The 19,129-nt window shown below is 47.4% G+C and overlaps 1 protein-coding gene across 1 annotated transcript in view; it reads right to left on the bottom strand.

Annotated features, from left to right (window-relative positions):
- Positions 1 to 10,781: 10,781 nt before the first annotated feature.
- LOC115105615 (protein sprouty homolog 3-like) overlaps positions 10,782 to 19,129 on the bottom strand; it is a 17,387-nt gene continuing 9,039 nt past the window's right edge. The window contains exon 2 of the mRNA XM_029627842.2: positions 10,782 to 15,551. Within this exon, the coding sequence (XP_029483702.1) occupies positions 14,524 to 15,468 (945 nt within the window). The 5' untranslated portion in view covers positions 15,469 to 15,551 and the 3' untranslated portion in view covers positions 10,782 to 14,523. The remainder of the gene's footprint in view (positions 15,552 to 19,129) is intronic.

The raw sequence follows: 19,129 nt of genomic DNA, 5'->3' as shown, positions 1-19,129 counted from the left end.
TCACATGACTGACAATACAGATATGCATCTGTTGGTCACAGATACCTTACAAAAAGGTAGGGCGTGGATCATTAAACCAGTCAGTATCTGGTGTGACCACCATTTGCCTCATGCAGCGTGGCACATCTCCTTCACATAGAGTTGATCAGGCTGTTGATTGTGACCTGTGGAATGTTGTCCCACTCCTCTTCAAAGGCTGTGCTAAGTTGCTGGATATTGTCAGGAACTGGAACACACTTTCGTACACGTCGATCCTCAGCATCCCAAACATGCTCAATGAGTGGCATGTGTGGTGAGTATGCAGGCCATGGAGGAACTGGGACATGTCCAGCTTCCAGGAATTGTGTACAGATCCTTGTGGCATGTGGCTGTGCATTTCCATGCTGAAACATGAGGTGATGGCGGCAGATTAATGGCACGACAATGGGCCTCAGGATCTCGTCAATTCAAAATGCCATCGGTAAAATGCTATTGTGTTCGTTTTCCGTAGCTTATGCCTGCCCATATCACAACCCCACCACCACCATGGGGCACTCTGTTCATAATGTTGACATCAGCAAACCACTTGCGCACACAACGCCATACACGTGGTCTGCAGGTGTGAGGCCGGGTGGACGTCCTGCCAAATTCTCTAAAACAACGTTGGAGGTGGCTTATGGTAGAGAAATTAACATTGCATTCTCTGGCAACAGCTCTGGTGTGTAAGGACAGACGCCGGGGACGAGAAGCAGGTACAGGGAGTGAACATTTAATGGACATGAAACAGCACAGGACCAGAATACGGACAGCGTCTGGACAGGGGAAATGGAAACGACAACAATGCTGACACAGGGAACACACGGGGAAGCAGACAGAGATAGGGAAGGCAATCAACAAATTAAAGGAGTCCAGGTGAGTCCAATGATGTGCTGCTGCGTATGATGGTGACCGGTGATGAAGCACAGGTGACATAATGATGGTGACAGGTGTGTGTAATGAAGGCAGTCTGGCGCCCTCGAGCACCAGAGAGGAAGAGCGGGAGCAGGCGTGACATGGTAGACATTCCTGCAGTCAACATGCCAATTGCACGCTCCCTCAAAACTTGAGACATCTGTGGCATTGTGTTGTTTGACAAAACTGCACATTTTAGAGTTTTATTGTCCCAACACAAGGTGCACCTGTGTAATGATCATGCTGTTTATTCAGCTTGTTGATATGCCACACCTGTCAGGTGGATGAATTATCTTGGCAAAGAAAAAATGCTCACTAACAGGGATGTAAACCAATTTGTGCACAAAATGTGAAAGAAATAAGCTTTTTGTGTGTATGGAAAAGTTCTGGAATCTTTTATTTTAGCTCATGAAACATGGGACCAACACTTTACATGATGTGTTTATATTTTTGTTCAGTATAGTTAATTACATGCTTCAGATGGTGATGATCACTGACCATTCAATAGCTTATTTCCAGTTTCAGTGTTTCCATATACCTTCAAATTATAAGGGCAAATAATAGGTAACAGGTGTGCAAAACCCTTCAATTACCCACTGGGCACACACTGAACCAACATTGTTTCCACAGCAATTAAATGAAACCAATTACCCACTGGGCACACACTGAACCAACATTGTTTCCACAGCAATTAAATGAAACCAATTACCCACTGGGCACACACTGAACCAACATTGTTTCCACAGCAATTAAATGAAACCAATTACCCACTGGGCACACACTGAACCAACATTGTTTCCACAGCAATTAAATGAAACCAATTACCCACTGGGCACACACTGAACCAACATTGTTTCCACAGCAATTAAATGAAACCAATTACCCACTGGGCACACACTGAACCAACATTGTTTCCACAGCAATTAAATGAAACCAACTTGGAATAGATGTAGAATTGAAGTGTGTGCCCAGATGGGTATGTAAAGTCATTTCAATGGCCTGGAAAGAAAGGAGCCTCACTAGCAATTATAACTGAATGATGCGTGTTTAGGATGCAAACCAAACAGGCTACACTTTGTCCAAACTCGGATTCATGCCACTTTGTCAACATGAAAAGTTGGCTATTTTGCGAGCCTCTCATCCCAGTGTTTTCAAATCAAATCAAATCAAAGTTGATTTGTCACGTGCACCAAATACAACAGGTAGAAATCTTACAGTGAAATGCTTACTTACAGGCTCTAACCAGTGGTGCAGGGGGAAAAGTATTTGTGTGTGTGTGTAGGTAAGTAATGAAATAAAGGCTATATACAGACACCGGTTAGTCAGGTTTATTGAGGTAGTATGTACATATAGGTATCGTTAAAGTGACTATGCATATATGATGAACAGAGAGTAGCAGAAGTGTAAAAAGAGGGGTTGGCGGGTGGTGGGACACAATGCAGATAGCCTGGTTAGCCAATGTGCGGGAGCACTGGTTGGTCGGGCCAATTTAGGTAGTATGTACATGAATGTATAGTTAAAGTGACTAAGCATATAAGATAAACAGAGAGTAGCAGCAGCGTAAAAGAGGGGTTGGGGGGGAAACACAATGCAAATAACCATTTGGTTACCTGTTCAGGAGTCTTATGGCTTGGGGGTAAAAACTGTTGAGAAGCCTTTTTGTCCTAGACTTGACACTCCGGTACCGCTTGCCATGCGGTAGTGGAGAGAACAGTCTATGACTGGGGTCTTTGACAAGTTTTAGGGCCTTCCTCTGACACCGCCTGGTGTAGAGGTCCTGGATGGTAGGCAGCTTTGCCCCAGTGATGTACTGGGCCTTACACTACCCTCTGAAGTGCCTTGCGGTTGGAGGCCGAGCAATTGCAGTGATGCAACCGGTCAGGATGCTTTCGATGTTGCAGCTGTAGAACCTTTTGAGGATCTCAGGACTCATGCCAAATCTTTTTAGTTTCCTGAAGGGGAATAGGCTTTGTCGTGCCCTCTTCACGACTGTCTTGGTGTGTTTGGACCAATCTAGTTTGTTGTTGATGTGGACACCAAGGAATTTGAAGTGCTCAACCTGCTCCACTACAGCCCCGTCGATGAGAATGGGGACGTGCTCGGTGCTCCTTTTCCTGTAGTCCACAATCAACTCCTTAGTCTTGGTTACTTTGAGGGATAGGTTGTTATTCTGGCACCACCCGGCCAGGTCTCTGACCTCCTCCCTATATGCTGTCTCTTCGTTGTCGGTGATCAGGCCTACCACTGTTGTGTCGTCAGCTAACTTAATGATGGTGTTGAAGTCGTGCCTGGTCATGCAGTCGTGGGTGAAAAGGGAGTACAGGAGGGGACTGAGCACGCACCACTGGGGAGCTCCAGTGTTGAGGATCAGCGTGGCAGATGTGTTGCTACCTACCCTCACCACCTGGGGGCAGAGGGAGGTGTTTAGTCCAAGGATCCTTAGCTTGGTGATGAGCTTTGAGGGTACTATGGTGTTGAACACTGAGCTGTAGTCAATGAACAGCATTCTCACGTAGGTGTTCCTTTTGTCCCGGTGGGAAACGGCAGTGTGGAGTGCAATAGAGATTGCATCATCTGTGGATATGTTTGGGAGGTATGCAAATTGGAGTGGGTCTAGGGTTTCTGGGAGAATGGTGTTGATGTGAGCCATTACCAGCCTTTCGAAGCACTTCATGGCTACGGACGTGAGTGCTACAGGTCTGTAGTCATTTAGGCAGGTTGCTTTTGTGTTCCTGGGCACAGGGACTATGGTGGTCTGCTTGAAGCATGTTGGTATTACAGACTCAATCAGGGACATGTTGAAAATGTCAGTGAAGACACCTGCCAGTTGGTCAGCACATGCCCGGAGCACAAGTCCTGGTAATCCGTCTGGCCCCGCAGCCTTGTGTATGTTGACCTGTTTAAAGGTCTTACTCACGTCGGCAACGGAGAGCGTGATCACACAGTCATCCGGAACAGCTGATGCTCTCATGTATGCCTCAGTGTTGCTTGCCTCGAAGTGAGCATAGAAGTGATTTAGCTCGTCTGGTAGGCTCGTGTCACTGGGCAGCTCGCGGCTGTGCTTCCCTTTGTAGTCTGTAATAGTTTGCAAGCCCTGCCACATGCGACGAGGGTCGGAGCCGGTGTAGTATGAATCAATCTTAGCCCTGTATTGACGCTTTGCCTGTTTGATGGTTCGTCGCAGGGCATAGCGGGATTTCTTGTAAGCTTCCGGGTTAGAGTCCTGCAGCTTGAAAGCGGCAGCTCTACCCTTTAGCTCAGTGCGAATGTTGCCTGTAATCCATGGCTTCTGGTTGGGGTATGTACGTACTGTGGGGACGGCGTCCTCAATGCACTTATTGATAAAGCCAGTGACTGATGTGGTGTATTCCTCAATGTCATCGGAAGAATCCCGGAAAATGTTCCAGTCTGTGATAGCAAAGCATTACTGTAGTTTAGCATCTGCTTCATCTGACCATTTTTTTATAGACCGAGTCACTGGTGCTACCTGCTTTAATTTTTGCTTGTAAGCAGGAATCAGGAGGAGCTTTACTTGGCTCATTGTGCCCAGGCAACTCTATGTGGTGGGCTGGGTGCCTGCAGGCTGACCCCGGTCGCCAGTTGAATGGTGTTTCCTCCGACACATTGGTGAGGCTGGCTTAAGATTGCGGGTTTTAAGGATCGCGGTTAGGCGGGTCATGTTTCAGAGATTGCATAACTCCATCTTTGCCTCTCCTGAGCCCGTTGGGGATTTGCAGCGATGAGACAAGATCAAAAGGGAAATAAAAATGATTTAGACGTTCAACCATGTTTCTCAAACTTCAAATTTCGATCAGACTTAAAACACAAAAAATAAAAGCTCTTTCTATCACTGGTTCGATCTTGCAAACTTTTGTAATCAGAGGCAGATGCTTACCTTTGGAATCAGAGGCAGATGCTTACACCCATCCATAACACCCCCAAAAAAACAAAACCTACTTGAAGGTAACAGTACTCATTGTTGCCCATTGTGGCCAGTTTCCACATCATCTCCTGACATCCTCAGACATGGACGAACGTCGAATACTGACTTGTCTCACAGGTGACCTGGCTGTTAAATCAGAACTAGAGGTTGAACTGACATCTGTGCACAGTGGGAATATGATCACCTGGAAATGAGCTAATTGCCAGGCTAGGGTAGATAGCTAAAGACATCCTCCGGAATGTAGATATAGAACAGCTAAGGTCATGAAGCAGAGCCAGAGTTCCTTCCTGCCTAGGTATTAGAGTGCATTGTTGCACCATATTTGCACCTTGAGTGGTTTTGCACGCCCATTACTGTTATTTGCCCTTATGATTCAGAGGCATATGAAAACACTGAAACTTCCTTTCTTGGGCAACGATGAACCAGCTAATTAATATTAGCCTACTACATCTAGATACATATTGAACTTCCGTCCTTTCAGGCCAAGTGCACAATGTAGGAATTTATGGTTGGATCAGAATCGTTGTTATAATCATTGGCCAGTAGCCTACGGAGTATTAAGTAAAACCACAAATCCAAATCCCTATTCCAACCCATGGCTAATTTAGGAAAGGAATAACTTTAGCTCGTTATATCCTTCCTGTTTGGCCCTGTCCGGGGGTGTCCTCGGATGGGGCCACAGTGTCTCCTGACCCCTCCTGTCTCAGCCTCCAGTATTTATGCTGCAGTAGTTTATGTGTCGGGGGGCTGGGGTCAGTTTGTTATATCTGGAGTACTTCTCCTGTCCTATTCGGTGTCCTGTGTGAATCTAAGTGTGCGTTCTCTAATTCTCTCCTTCTCTCTTTCTTTCTCTCTTTCGGAGGACCTGAGCCCTAGGACCATGCCCCAGGACTACCTGACAGGATGACTCCTTGCTGTCCCCAGTCCACCTGGCCATGCTGCTGTTCCAGTTTCAACTGACCTGAGCCCTAGGACCATGCCCCAGGACTACCTGACATGATGACTCCTTGCTGTCCCCAGTCCACCTGGCCATGCTGCTGCTCCAGTTTCAACTTCCACCTGACTGTGCTGCTGCTCCAGTTTCAACTGTTCTGCCTTATTATTATTCGACCATGCTGGTCATTTATGAACATTTGAACATCTTGGCCATGTTCTGTTATAATCTCCACCCGGCACAGCCAGAAGAGGACTGGCCACCCCACATAGCCTGGTTCCTCTCTAGGTTTCTTCCTAGGTTTTGGCCTTTCTAGGGAGTTTTTCCTAGCCACCGTGCTTCTACACCTGCATTGCTTGCTGTTTGGGGTTTTAGGCTGGGTTTCTGTACATCACTTTGAGATATCAGCTGATGTACGAAGGGCTATATAAATACATTTGATTTGATTTGATTTGATGTGTTCTCCACCGGAGGACAACAACACAAATAGATGCAACAATTCGCGTTTTTTCGGACAATTACGTTTTTCTTTTGACATTATTGGCGTGAAGGCAAATCCAAACTGGCTTCCCTTGATACTTTTTTGGGTGCGCCAGGACCATTCACAGCTCACTCAGTTTAGCTCGACGCTAATTGGCTATTCCTTAAAGAAAAGAATATCAAGGGACGCCAAATGCTTCACTTGCTATCGAATTCGATGCTAGCGGTGGCAACAATGTCTCACTCTTTTTGGCCAGACAGCATCAGATACATTGGCTACACATGCCATGTTAAGACAGAGCGGCACTGCTTCGCTCAGATGCTTCTCCGGTGAGATACATTCAGCCACTTGCGAATTGAAGGAAAATTATGAAACGCAGAGACGAAAGATTATTGTTTACGTTTTTTCAATTTTTCTTGGAAGCCTGGCTTCCCTTGGCATCCATGAATACACACCTCTGGACCTCTGAGATACCATTCCCATCATCTCCTCCTCCAGCTGTCTGCACTCACACACACACACACACACACACACACACACACACACACACACACACACACACACACACACACACACACACACACACACACACTGTCTCTTCTCTCTCTCTCTCTCCTCTCAGTTCTCTGCCACAAACACATTTACTTCTCTTCCGTTTCTCAAATGCTATCATTTGGCATCCCAGTTAAAACAAATCTGTTTCTTTCCACACCTTTTCTCACTCTGCTCATCATTCCATCTCAATATGACTTTTCTGTTCCTACACAGCCTGTCTCCTCCGTTCCTTTCCATTAAATCAGCTACCAAAGTTCTGAGAATTACCATAATTATTCATCCAAGTCATTATAATAATGATCATTACACTGATTTTACACTGGAATCTCCTCGCTGCAATGATCTATTATGTTCTGTATGTGTTATTTATCTAAAAACATTCTCCCTGTGATTCTACACACACACACACACACACACACACACACACACACACACACACACACAGAGAGAGGGAGAGAGGGAGAGAAGCGTGTAAAAGGGAAGCTGAATCCTCTCCAGGGGTTGTGTCTCCTGATTACAGAAAGTACTGAATGAAATGAATAAGATAAACATCTGAGCTGCTGTAGAATATTTCCTGTGGATCTAATCACAGCACTGGCACAGAACAGAGGAGGGAGAGTTGGAGGGAGGGAGAACAGTTTAGAAAATCACCCATCTCTTCCACGCACACACAAGAGAGGGGGGAGGGATCCGCAGATGTGCAGCGACCTCTCTGCAGTTTAATCACCCCTCCCTTTCTCCCTCCTTTCTTCCCTCCATCCCTCCCCCTCCCTCCCTGACACACATTCCACACACTCCAACTGCCAGCCACAGCAGAGAAGTCTCTTCCTCCCCCAAACACACACACACACACACACACACACACACACACAGAGAGAAGAGTCTGCAAAGCTTGTCCTGTCTGCTTCCCATGATATATATATCATTACATTACATTACATACATGATATCCAGGCTAATGGGGGTGCTGTGTTGAAGGGTCTGGTTAGCCACTATCTCACTTAGAGTACTGTCCAGTTATATGGTCATCTGCAGCAAGGAAATACATTTTTAAAAAGCTCAAAATCCGTATGAATATTATCCAAGTGCATCAGAATCTCTCATGGCTTCACATTGAAAAACAATTACTATCCAGTCATATTTTTTTTTAAACACAGTATTTTTCAGGCCAGTACATACTAGCAACATGCATAACCACCAAACAGACAGGCAAATTCAGGGCAGCTAAGACAAGCCAAGCTAAGGACAAATCACCTTAAATCTGCAGTTTTATGTTGAGCCATAGCTGAATGGAACTCTTTACCAATCCATATTTCTCAGGCAAAAAGTAAATCCACCTTCAAGAAAAAAATATGCGATAGACCATATGACTGGAAAGGAATAGAAAGCATCAACTGAATGTTAACTGTTTCCTGTCAGGTATTTTAATTGTCTGTATTATCTACTTGTTGAATGTTTGTGAAGTCTTGATTTGTGGCTGTTTGTAATGTCTTGTTAATTGGTGTAGGACCCCAGTAAGATTAGCTAGCGTTACGGCATTAGCTAATGGGGATCCTAATAAAAAGTACAACAATTACACTGGGGCCCATCCTTCAGCCCATCCTTCAGCCCATCCTTCAGCCCATCCTTCAGCCCCATTTCATTGCCTATTTGAGAAAATGATCCAGTGATTCTGGTGTCTGGATGACTCCCATGTCTGAAGCACTTCTCAGGGACACTGACGGGAAGAAGGTCTGGCATGGCCATGAGAACAATCCTGATTGAAGATGTGAATGAGAAAGATATGGTTTCCTCGCTTGGCAGTACTATTATAGTAGAAGAGAGTAGCCTTACCAAAATGGACTGTTTCCAAGTGTCTTCCCGCTCTTCTCCCCTCCTCCCTCTCTCCTCTCTGCCCCCTCTGGGTCCTCTATGGTGCCTGCCCCTCCACGACACCTCCACCTGTCAACAGCTCCAGGCTACAGCCCTGAAGCTGACACACACACATGCCCACGACGCCTGGCTCAGGAGCCTGCCATAGGGGTCCCGACCAGCGGATCGGAGGGCTGGGGTGGTAGGGATGGAAGCTAGAGGGTTATTCCATTCAATTCAATTTCCTATACATTATTTGTACCCAGGGTGCAATTGAGCGGGTCTGAGAGTAAAAAATGCAGAAAACCAACAAGCTACAACAATAATAGACTACTTTTACTCAATACATACTTTACAATAAGTGAATAGGCCTGAATGAACAGACATCAATTAAAGGGATAGTATACATTTTTTATTTTATTATAAACAATATTGTATACATAAAGAAGTGTTGTCACAACCGATACAGATAGTGTGTATGTCCCTCCTAGAAGCTCCATCCACATGCCAGGTTCAGGAGTGACAGACAGGGTTTCTCTCCAACACACACATAAGGCTGAGCTATGGTCAACTGCCTGCTCTCCTCTAATAACCTGTTAGATAGTTGCTAACTGCTAACTGCACACACGCACGCACGCACGCACGCACGCACGCACGCACGCACGCACGCACGCACGCATGCACGCACGCACGCACGCACGCACGCACACACACACACACACACACACACACACACACACAAACACACAAACACACACACACTCACACACATACACTGGTTGAGTCTTCTAAGCAAACAGAGGCAGTGAATGTTCTGTTTGGGCTCCAGAAATGCATTCTTTGTGTCTGACAGCTGTATGGAGATTTGACAGACAGGTGCTTTTGTTCCTCTGTGGCTTTGAGACTGACTCCCTGGGCATCCAGGACAGTGCCTGTATAGAAACAACAAGGGCCACATAGAAGATGCACAATGCAGCCGGGGTAGGGGGTCGGGCAGGGAGCAGAACGCCCCTGACCCCTAACGCCTACTCCTTTAACACAGAGGTCAAAGGTTAAGGATGGAAGTAGCATCACTCATGAGCTTGTCTCCTTACTGGCAGAGCAGAAGAGGAGAGGATGACAGATCACATGGGAAGCTGGTCTGAGGTTGTAGGCTATAAGGTTGTGGAAGTACAGCCATAGGAGAGAATGAAGGATGTTATCAGACGAAGGTACACGTTTCATGATGCCGATCTTATATTTGAGAATTGTCTATTGTGTGTGATATGCATGTTGGTTTCATGATATGCATGAGTGAGTGAGTGAGTGAGTGAGTGAGTGAGTGAGTGAGTGAGTGAGTGAGTGAGTGAGTGAGTGAGTGAGTGAGTGAGTGAGTGAGTGAGTGAGTGAGTGGCTCAAGGGGAAGGGAGGCAGGTGGGAGACACTAAGGTCTGCTTTAATGCATTTCTATTTGTCATGATGAGCAGAAAGGAAGTGTTTTTCTCAAGTGCATGCATACTAACACACACACACAAGTATTCACTCCTATAAGAAGCCATTAGTGTGAGCTGGCCTTGATGACTTATTTATGGGGCCAACAGAGTGACGTGAGGGAGTGAAGAACCACAGACAAAGACCTGCTCCCCTTGACCATACAGTTTGGTCCATACAGCACACACACAAACACACACACGCACACACACACACACACACACGCACACACACGCACACACACACACACACACACACACACACACACACACACACACACACGCGCACACATACACACACACACACACACACACACACACACACAGACACACACACACTCCTTTTCTGCATGGCAAATTGGTCGGTTGAGGAAAGGCCTCAAGTATTTTGAACTAACAGGATATGGATATGATTACTATTCTGTTCATCTACCCTGACAGTCTACAAGGGTTAACACAGTGTGAGCACCTAACACACACACACGCACGCACACACACACACACACACACACACACACACACACACACACGTACACACACACACACACACACGCACACACACACACACACACACGCACACATGTACACACACACCAAAGAAGAGGCAGCGAAATGCAGGCCGTTTGGAAACACCTTTTATTGGTTATCTTTAGCCATGAGGGCTGCAGCCGCCACACCCCTCCAAGAGAAACCAAACCAAGCCAACAACAGTCATCATCATCCTCGCCACATCCACCGTTAAATAAATACTTTTCTCTCATCGCAACCGTTAAATAAATATCTGTGACACATCTGTAATATCAGCAACGGAAAAGAAATATGTGTGAAATGTATATTTAATATATATATAATATATTCATTTTGATAAATTTCTGTGTCCATATATTCTCCTTAAATTATTTTACAACATACAAGATGCCAATTGTACCAAAGCAATATTTACTAATACGACATGGGGAAGTTTAGTGGTTAACCTGTAGCCAGCATACAGCACCCTGGAGGGTTAGTTGTTATTCTCTAGAAATGCATGTACTGTACAGTACCTACACACTGAGCCCTTCCACTCAACATCTGACCACCTGGGAGAGCTCTACACGGGCTGGACTGTGGAGGAGAGACCATTAACCTGGGCCTTGCACAGTGGCCGTGAAGTGTGTGCGTGAGTGTGTATTTGTGTGTGTCTGAACATGTGCGTGTGAAATTAATCACAGAAGAGATAGTGAAGTGGAGGTACAAATGACAGGTTTGGCCGATGGTCAGTGAGCTTCTCCTCCACAGTGAAAAACTTCTAAAACGGTTAGAAGTATTGACCAAGTCTGTGAGTCAAAGTAAATGTTCAATATAATAGAAAATAATAATAGAAACAGTGATAATAATAAAAGGGAACAAAACAAGGAATAAACATACACACATAGGATATAGGATAACAGTCAGTATGTACATACAAAAATATAGCAAAGCAACTTTAACAACTCGGATGAGTGTGTATGTGTGTAGGTGAATAAACGCACAGACACACATTACATACAGTAAAGCACACACACACACACACACACACACACACACACACACACACACACACACACACACACACACACACACACACACACACACACACACACACACACACACACACACACAGACATGCTTGACATGGCGTGTTATTTTTCACATCCCGGTTTTGGATATCAGTGCATAAGACAACCAGACCTCCCAGACTCAGTCCCTCCCTATCCCTTTATCCCTCCATCCCTCCCCACCTGCTCTTCATCTCCCCTTTGTTATGACCTCACTCCCACAGGTTAACATCAGTCTTCCTAACCTCCAGCCCCCTGTCCCCAATCTCCTCTGTCCCTTCCTTTTCTCCTTCCTCCCCTTCCACAGATCCCTCGCACTCTCTCTTTTCCTCCGTTTCACCTTCCACACACACCTCCCTCCATCCCTCCCTCTTTCCCCATTAGAAGCTAATTGCCTCCTGATCAACTCAGAGGAGGAGGACTGGAACCTGTTAGTTCATTAAGTGGGTGGGTATGTGACTAGGGGTCGGTCAGAAAAGCCCTGTCAAGGTATATACAGGCTGTCGTTGCGAAATGCCTCGTGTTGTGGACGAAGTGGTAAGGATGGAGGACGGATCTGTAAAGAAAGTGATATTTCTTATCTGGCTTCCTGTCCTCACTCCTGTGATGTCCCTCTGTATTTTAGACTGTGGAGAAGCTCTGTCTCTTTGGTCCCTCTGCACGTGGACAGCAGCAGTCCAGATGGAGGGGGGAATAGAGGAGGGGGAGGAAAGAATGGGTCAGGGGAGGCTTGGGGAGGGTTACTGAGGGAGGCTGGGGGATGGGTAGACTAGAGGCAGCGGGTAAGGAGGGGTGAGGCGGGGGAGATGAAGGCGGTGAGGGGTCGGGGAAGGCTGGCGTCAGCCTGCCGTGGAGAAGAAACCTGACCAGACTCTGGGTCCTCTGAAGCAGCTGTGCTAAAAATAAAATAGGAGGCTTCTGCTGACAGCAAACAGGAAGGGGACATGTGCACCCACACACACACACACACACACACACACACACACACACACACATACATATATACTGTACATACACAGGCAAGAACACACACCAACATACACGGACCCACATACACACTTACACGTAACCATTAGTGTACATACACAAACATGCGCGCGCGTGCATGCACACACACACGTATACACAGACACACATGCCATCACACACTACCTGGTCATAACAGAGCCCCCCCTGTTCATATGACAGACAGCTGGGGAACACTACAGACGATCCACCTCTATATCTCATAGTGCCTTCCATATCAAATGTGCTTAATCACTTTAGAATCACCTGGTGCATCATGGTCCGTTTTTGGTGTGTCAAACAGTAATACATTTTTCAATTTCAGAGTTTTGTTCCACCATTAGGAAAGGGTCTTTACATCCGCCTCACACTAAATGTCAGCCATGGCTGCTCAATGACACATCTTGTATGTCCATTCAGTTGGTCGGCTCCAGGATGCCTCTTCAGAGCGACAGGGAGGGAGGGAGGGGATGGAAGGAGGCACACCCTGTAGACTCCCTGTAGACCACCCAGTCTCTGTCTATCTCATGCCTGGAATATACATTTGCCAGAGACTCCTTTTATTAATGGCTGTGTTGGGATTTGTTCTAGTAGCTTACTCACTGTACTCAGAGTCACACATGGTCCGCTCTCGCTGTCTCTCTCTCTACCTCACTGAGGAGGAAGTCCAATAAATAATAAATAGGTCAAGTCTAACAGAGCAAACCCCAGTCCATCACACAGCACAGTGAGGAACCCCAGTCCATCACACAGCACAGTGAGGAACCCCAGTCCATCACACAGCACAGTGAGGAACCCCAGTCCATCACACAGCACAGTGAAGATCCCCAGTCCATCACACAGCACAGTGAGGAACCCCAGTCCATCACACAGCACAGTGAGGAACCCCAGTCCATCACACAGCACAGTGAGGATCCCCAGTCCATCACACAGCACAGTGAGGAATCCCAGTCCATCACACAGCACAGTGAGGAACTCCAGTCCATCACATAGCAAGTGAAGAACCCCAGTCCATCACATAGCACAGTGAGGAACCCCAGTCCATCACATAGCACAGTGAGGAACCCCAGTCCATCACATAGCACAGTGAGGAACCCCAGTCCATCACACAGCACAGTGAGGAACCCCAGTCCATCACATAGCACAGTGAGGAACCCCAGTCCATCACATAGCACAGTGAGGAACCCCAGTCCATCACACAGCACAGTGAGGAACCCCAGTCCATCACATAGCACAGTGAGGAACCCCAGTCCATCACACAGCACAGTGAGGAACCCCAGTCCATCACATAGCACAGTGAGGAACCCCAGTCCATCACATAGCACAGTGAGGAACCCCAGTCCATCACACAGCACAGTGAGGAACCCCAGTCCATCACACAGCACAGTGAGGAACCCCAGTCCATCCCACCGAGCAGAGCCACAGTATGTACGCTATGCTGGCCCACAAAGTAAGAGGAAGGTAGAGGCAGTGTGCCCACACAGTAACACAGTAAGGTTAAGATTGGCAGTCAGTTCAGCAAAAAAGCACCAGGCGGTTTTCAGGTTTCGGCTCAAGTCTCCACATGTACAGTTACAGTGAAGTACAGTAAAGCTTTTGGTCATTTCTCCTCAGGCAGGAGGAGAAGTATGGAAGGTACGTAAGGTGAAAGGTCACGGTAGGTAGGTCATGGATGGAGGGGGTGATGGCGTTGTCATGGCAACAGTGTTTGTTGTCATGGTAATGTTGTCACTGAGACTGCGTTGTCTAGGCGATGGCTGACTCCCGCTGCAGCCCTGTCATACAGGCTTTTCCAGGGACTTTCTGCAGAAGGGGGTGTGCCCAGGGTTGGGGTTGGAGGTTGAGATCTTACGGCACACAGTGTTGGTGTTGCTGCAGCGGCAGCCGGGGCGGGTGGCTCGGTCGTGGGCCCGCTGGCACAGGGCGAGGCACAGCCTGGCAGGTGGGTAGCAGCAGAGACAGGGCAGGCACAGCGCCAGAAGACCCATGGTGCCCCAGCGGGTGCAGGCGTGGGCGGATGTGCAGGCGCAGGGCCGGTCAGCGCAGTTGTCCTCGTCATCCTGAGTGGAGCAGTGGTAGAACAGGCCCTTAACGCAGCACAGACAGGTGCCATACTCCACAGCACTCTCAGCAGAGCAAAGGCAGCGCTGCCCACAGGCCCAGCAGGACGGCAGGCTTCGCGGAGCGCAGCACTCCTGACACTTACACCTCCCACAGAGCTCACAGATAAACAGGTGCAAGCCCAGGTCCTCTCCCTCCACCAGGCCTTTACCCAGAGAAGCCTCAGGCTTGAGTTCTCCTTTAGGCTGGGAGCGCACTACCGAGGCCAGGCCAGAGTGGGAGGGCGTCAGGCCCACCAGGAGTCTCTGGTCGGAGGCAGCGCTGATCCGGGACATGGCTGAACTGGTAGTACTGGAGCGACTCAGATGGGCAAGGTGGGCGTGTTGCTGCTGGCTCTGGCTCCGGGGGAGAGGGTATCCCTGAGGGTAACCATGAGAGTAACCTTGAGGAGGGTATCCGTGGGTGATGGGGTAGCGGTCATCGTGGGCGTAGAAGAAGCCGGACTGGGAGGCATGGTCCAGGGTCACGGGGCGCTCCACGTAGTCGTTGTTGGCGCGGATGGAGCGGATCTGGTCCAGGGAGAGGACAGGCACCTGCTGGAGGTCCAGCCCATCAACGTCCATCCTGACTGGTGGAGGGCCATGACCCGGGAGAGGGTCCATCCTGGTCCTGGGAGAAGGAGCACCAGGGAGGGGGTCGGGACTGGGGTGGGGGGCTCTCACCTCTCACGGCACATCAGAAAGACCTGGAATAGAAGAAGAGGGCATTTTAGAACATTGTTACATTTTATCTCACAACAAATGAAAAAAACATTGACTTCTTTACCCCTTAAAGACAACACATGAACCAGCTCATTACTCTTTATAACCTTCTCTTTACCACCCACAACACATGAACCAGCTCATTACTCTTTATAACCTTCTCTTTACCACCCACAACACATGAACCAGCTCATTACTCTTTATAACCTTCTCTTTACCACCCACAACACATGAACCAGCTCATTACTCTTTATAACCTTCTCTTTACCACCCACAACACATGAACCAGCTCATTACTCTTTATAACCTTCTCTTTACCACCCACAACACATGAACCAGCTCATTACTCTTTATAACCTTCTCTTTACCACCCACAACACATGAACCAGCTCATTACTCTTTATAACCTTCTCTTTACCACCCACAACACATGAACCAGCTCATTACTCTTTATTACCTTCTCTTTACCACCCACAACACATGAACTAGCTCATTACTCTTTATAACCTTCTCTTTACCACCCACAACACATGAACCAGCTCATTACTCTTTATAACCTTCTCTTTACCACCCACAACACATCTGGGAAGATGGAGATCAACATGAGCTACTTTCTAACAGCCAACCTCAATATTTCCCCTCCCTTGTTTGGTGGTGGACATACAATACAATGTACCTATACTGCAGTCAGGTAAACCTGCCCTGAGCACTGTGAAGGAGTTATATAAACTGGACATAAATAGTCCCAGTATCCACATCCAAATGATTATCCACACCATCATGACCATTGAGATTCTCCAGTGCTGAGCGTATAACTATTATTAGCCAGCCAGGACCAAATGGACAAAGCCATTAGCCTGGCCTATAATTTAGCATCTGTTCACTTACACAGCTCTCTGGCGCGTACGCACACGCACGCACGCACGCACGCACGCACGCACGCACGCACGCACGCACGCACGCACGCACACACACACACACACACACACACACACACACACACACACACACACACACACAGCTGCTGGAGAAGATTGGCATCAGATTCGCCCGTCTGCCCGGCCGAAGAGGTTGACACACAGACAAACAGCAATGGATTGTGGGAAAACATTGCAGTGTGCTAGTTGCTAGGGGTGTCGATGAGGTCCTAGGTTGTCATGGTCCTTTTTTTTTGTTTCAGCCTTATCCTCCACAAACAGGAACAACGTGGATGTTGGAATGTAGATGGAAAACATTAGTATCCTGGAACTGACACACAAACATGTCCGCTTGTTTCATTACAGTGACATACTGTAGTAGGGAATATTTCTGCGTTGATAAAGTTTTTCCCTATTCAATTCCAATAATACAGTATGTGAGTTTTAGTGAAGATGTTGCACCTTCAAAAATAACCCCTGAAATATCTGTTATAACTACTACATCTAAGGACAACAGATTCAGCAGGATATTCTGGTATGTGTTCAACAGGCTATTATTATGTGTGGAATTCAATACCCTAATATGCTGTATCTGGCCTTGGTTTTTAGGGCCTTTTTCTTTTTTAGGGAGGGAGATAGAGAGGGAGATAGAGAGTTAGGGGGAGGGAGATAGAGATAGAGAGGGGGGGTAATCAGGCCAAATGGAGAAGCATTTTAAACAGACAGCCAAATGAGAAGATTAGATGGAGGAGAAAGATTGGAGCATCAGGCAGACGAATGGAGGGACGGATGGAGGGATGGACAGAGGGACAGCAGACGTAGCCAGGAACGGAAATCCATAGTCAGGAACAGCAATTAGAGCTTGCAGAATGTCTGCCCCCGGCCGGCAGCCTTCCGGGGAGCTGCCGGCAGAATTCCTGGCAGTGAGCAGGCAGGCGGATGCTCTCGCAAAAGGTATGATACCATCCAACCTCACACAGACACACTATAAAAACACATATTACACATACACACGTTTTGACACACTGAGAAAGACACACATTTACAGAGACTGAGACAGATGCACACAAAAGTGCAGAGCTACACACACGCACACATACATCTACACACTCCCACAAACACACATTGCCGCCCCAGTCCGCAGCCATAAAGTGAAGATAAGGCATCCCAGGTCAGAAATATATTTTTTAATTAGACAGAGAAGGAAAGAGAGTTCCTGGAGAGTAATCACATAAAATAGAGTGGCACACATCCACTACACAGATATCAGACCATCCACTACGCAGATATCAGACCATCCACAACACAGATATCAGACCATCCACTACACAGATATCAGACCATCCACTACACAGCTATCAGACCATCCTCTACACAGATATCAGACCATCCGCTACACACCCATCAGACCATCCACTACACTGCTATCAGACCATCCACTACACAGCCATCAGACCATCCGCTACACACCCATCAGACCATCCACTACACACCCATCAGACCATCCACTACACACCCATCAGACCATCCACTACACACCCATCAGACCATCCACTACACACCCATCAGACCATCCACTACACACCCATCAGACCATCCACTACACACCCATCAGACCATCCACTACACACCCATCAGACCATCCACTACACAGCTATCAGACCATTTAATTGTTAAGAAAAGCCTGCTGCTTGGCTTTTTCCATGAGCTCATCCTGTAGAGTCGGCCAGGGCAGGGCTTAGGGTATAAATGTGTGGCCAAGCCCTTCACCACTGACTCTCGTCCATCTCTGCAAAACCATGTAAACTGTTCTTGGTCTCATCACAGATCCCGTACACCAGGTCAGAGGATAGAGTGCAGGCTTTTGCTCCAACCCTGCTCTAGTTCACCTGACTTTAGGGCTATTTAGGGTCCTGAGGAGCTAACGGGCTACCATCAGATGTATTATAGTAGGGCTGGAACCAAACCCTGCAGATGGGTAGCCCCGGAGGAGGGTGGGCATCCCTGTTGTAACTCTAGACTGACAAGCCCTGATGAACTAACAGATCATCTGCTTTATTTCCTCTTGGATACAGAACTTCATCTGCTCTGATTTCTCTTAAGGAGCTGTCTGTCTGTTGATTTCTGTGGTGTACTGTATGAATAAACATACATTGATTTCTTCATTGCACAATAATCAACATTAATCAACAAAATAACTTATCTAGATCTAGAAAGCAAATAGTCCTCAGATATGCTTTCTAAGAATGACAGCAGTGCAGAGTGGATACTGTTGACTCATTCCTACTTAGTCAACGTTTACATATTGCATTTACAGCAGCATTAGAATTACTCGCTGTTCTTTCCCCCACTCAAGGGGTCGGAAGCCCTGTCTGTCCTTGAGGGAGCTGTTGCCTTGGTAACCATGTTTGGGAAGTCAACTCCCACTACCCAGAATCCTCCCCTCTCCCCCTCCACCTACCCACAGGTTTCCACCCCACCCTACACCTAGCCACCAGCTACTCCTGCCCCACTCCTATCCCCCATTATCTCCAGGGTACAGTGCTGGGGCAGGGTTGGGGTACAAGACTGGGGATACAGGGCTGAGGTACAAGACTGGGGGTACAGGGCTGAGGTACAAGACTGTGTGTACAGGGCTGAGGTAC

Source organism: Oncorhynchus nerka, linkage group LG22, assembly GCF_034236695.1.
Source record: "Oncorhynchus nerka isolate Pitt River linkage group LG22, Oner_Uvic_2.0, whole genome shotgun sequence".
Classification (NCBI taxonomy): domain Eukaryota; kingdom Metazoa; phylum Chordata; class Actinopteri; order Salmoniformes; family Salmonidae; genus Oncorhynchus; species Oncorhynchus nerka.
This window is presented reverse-complemented; position numbering and strand designations above follow the sequence as displayed.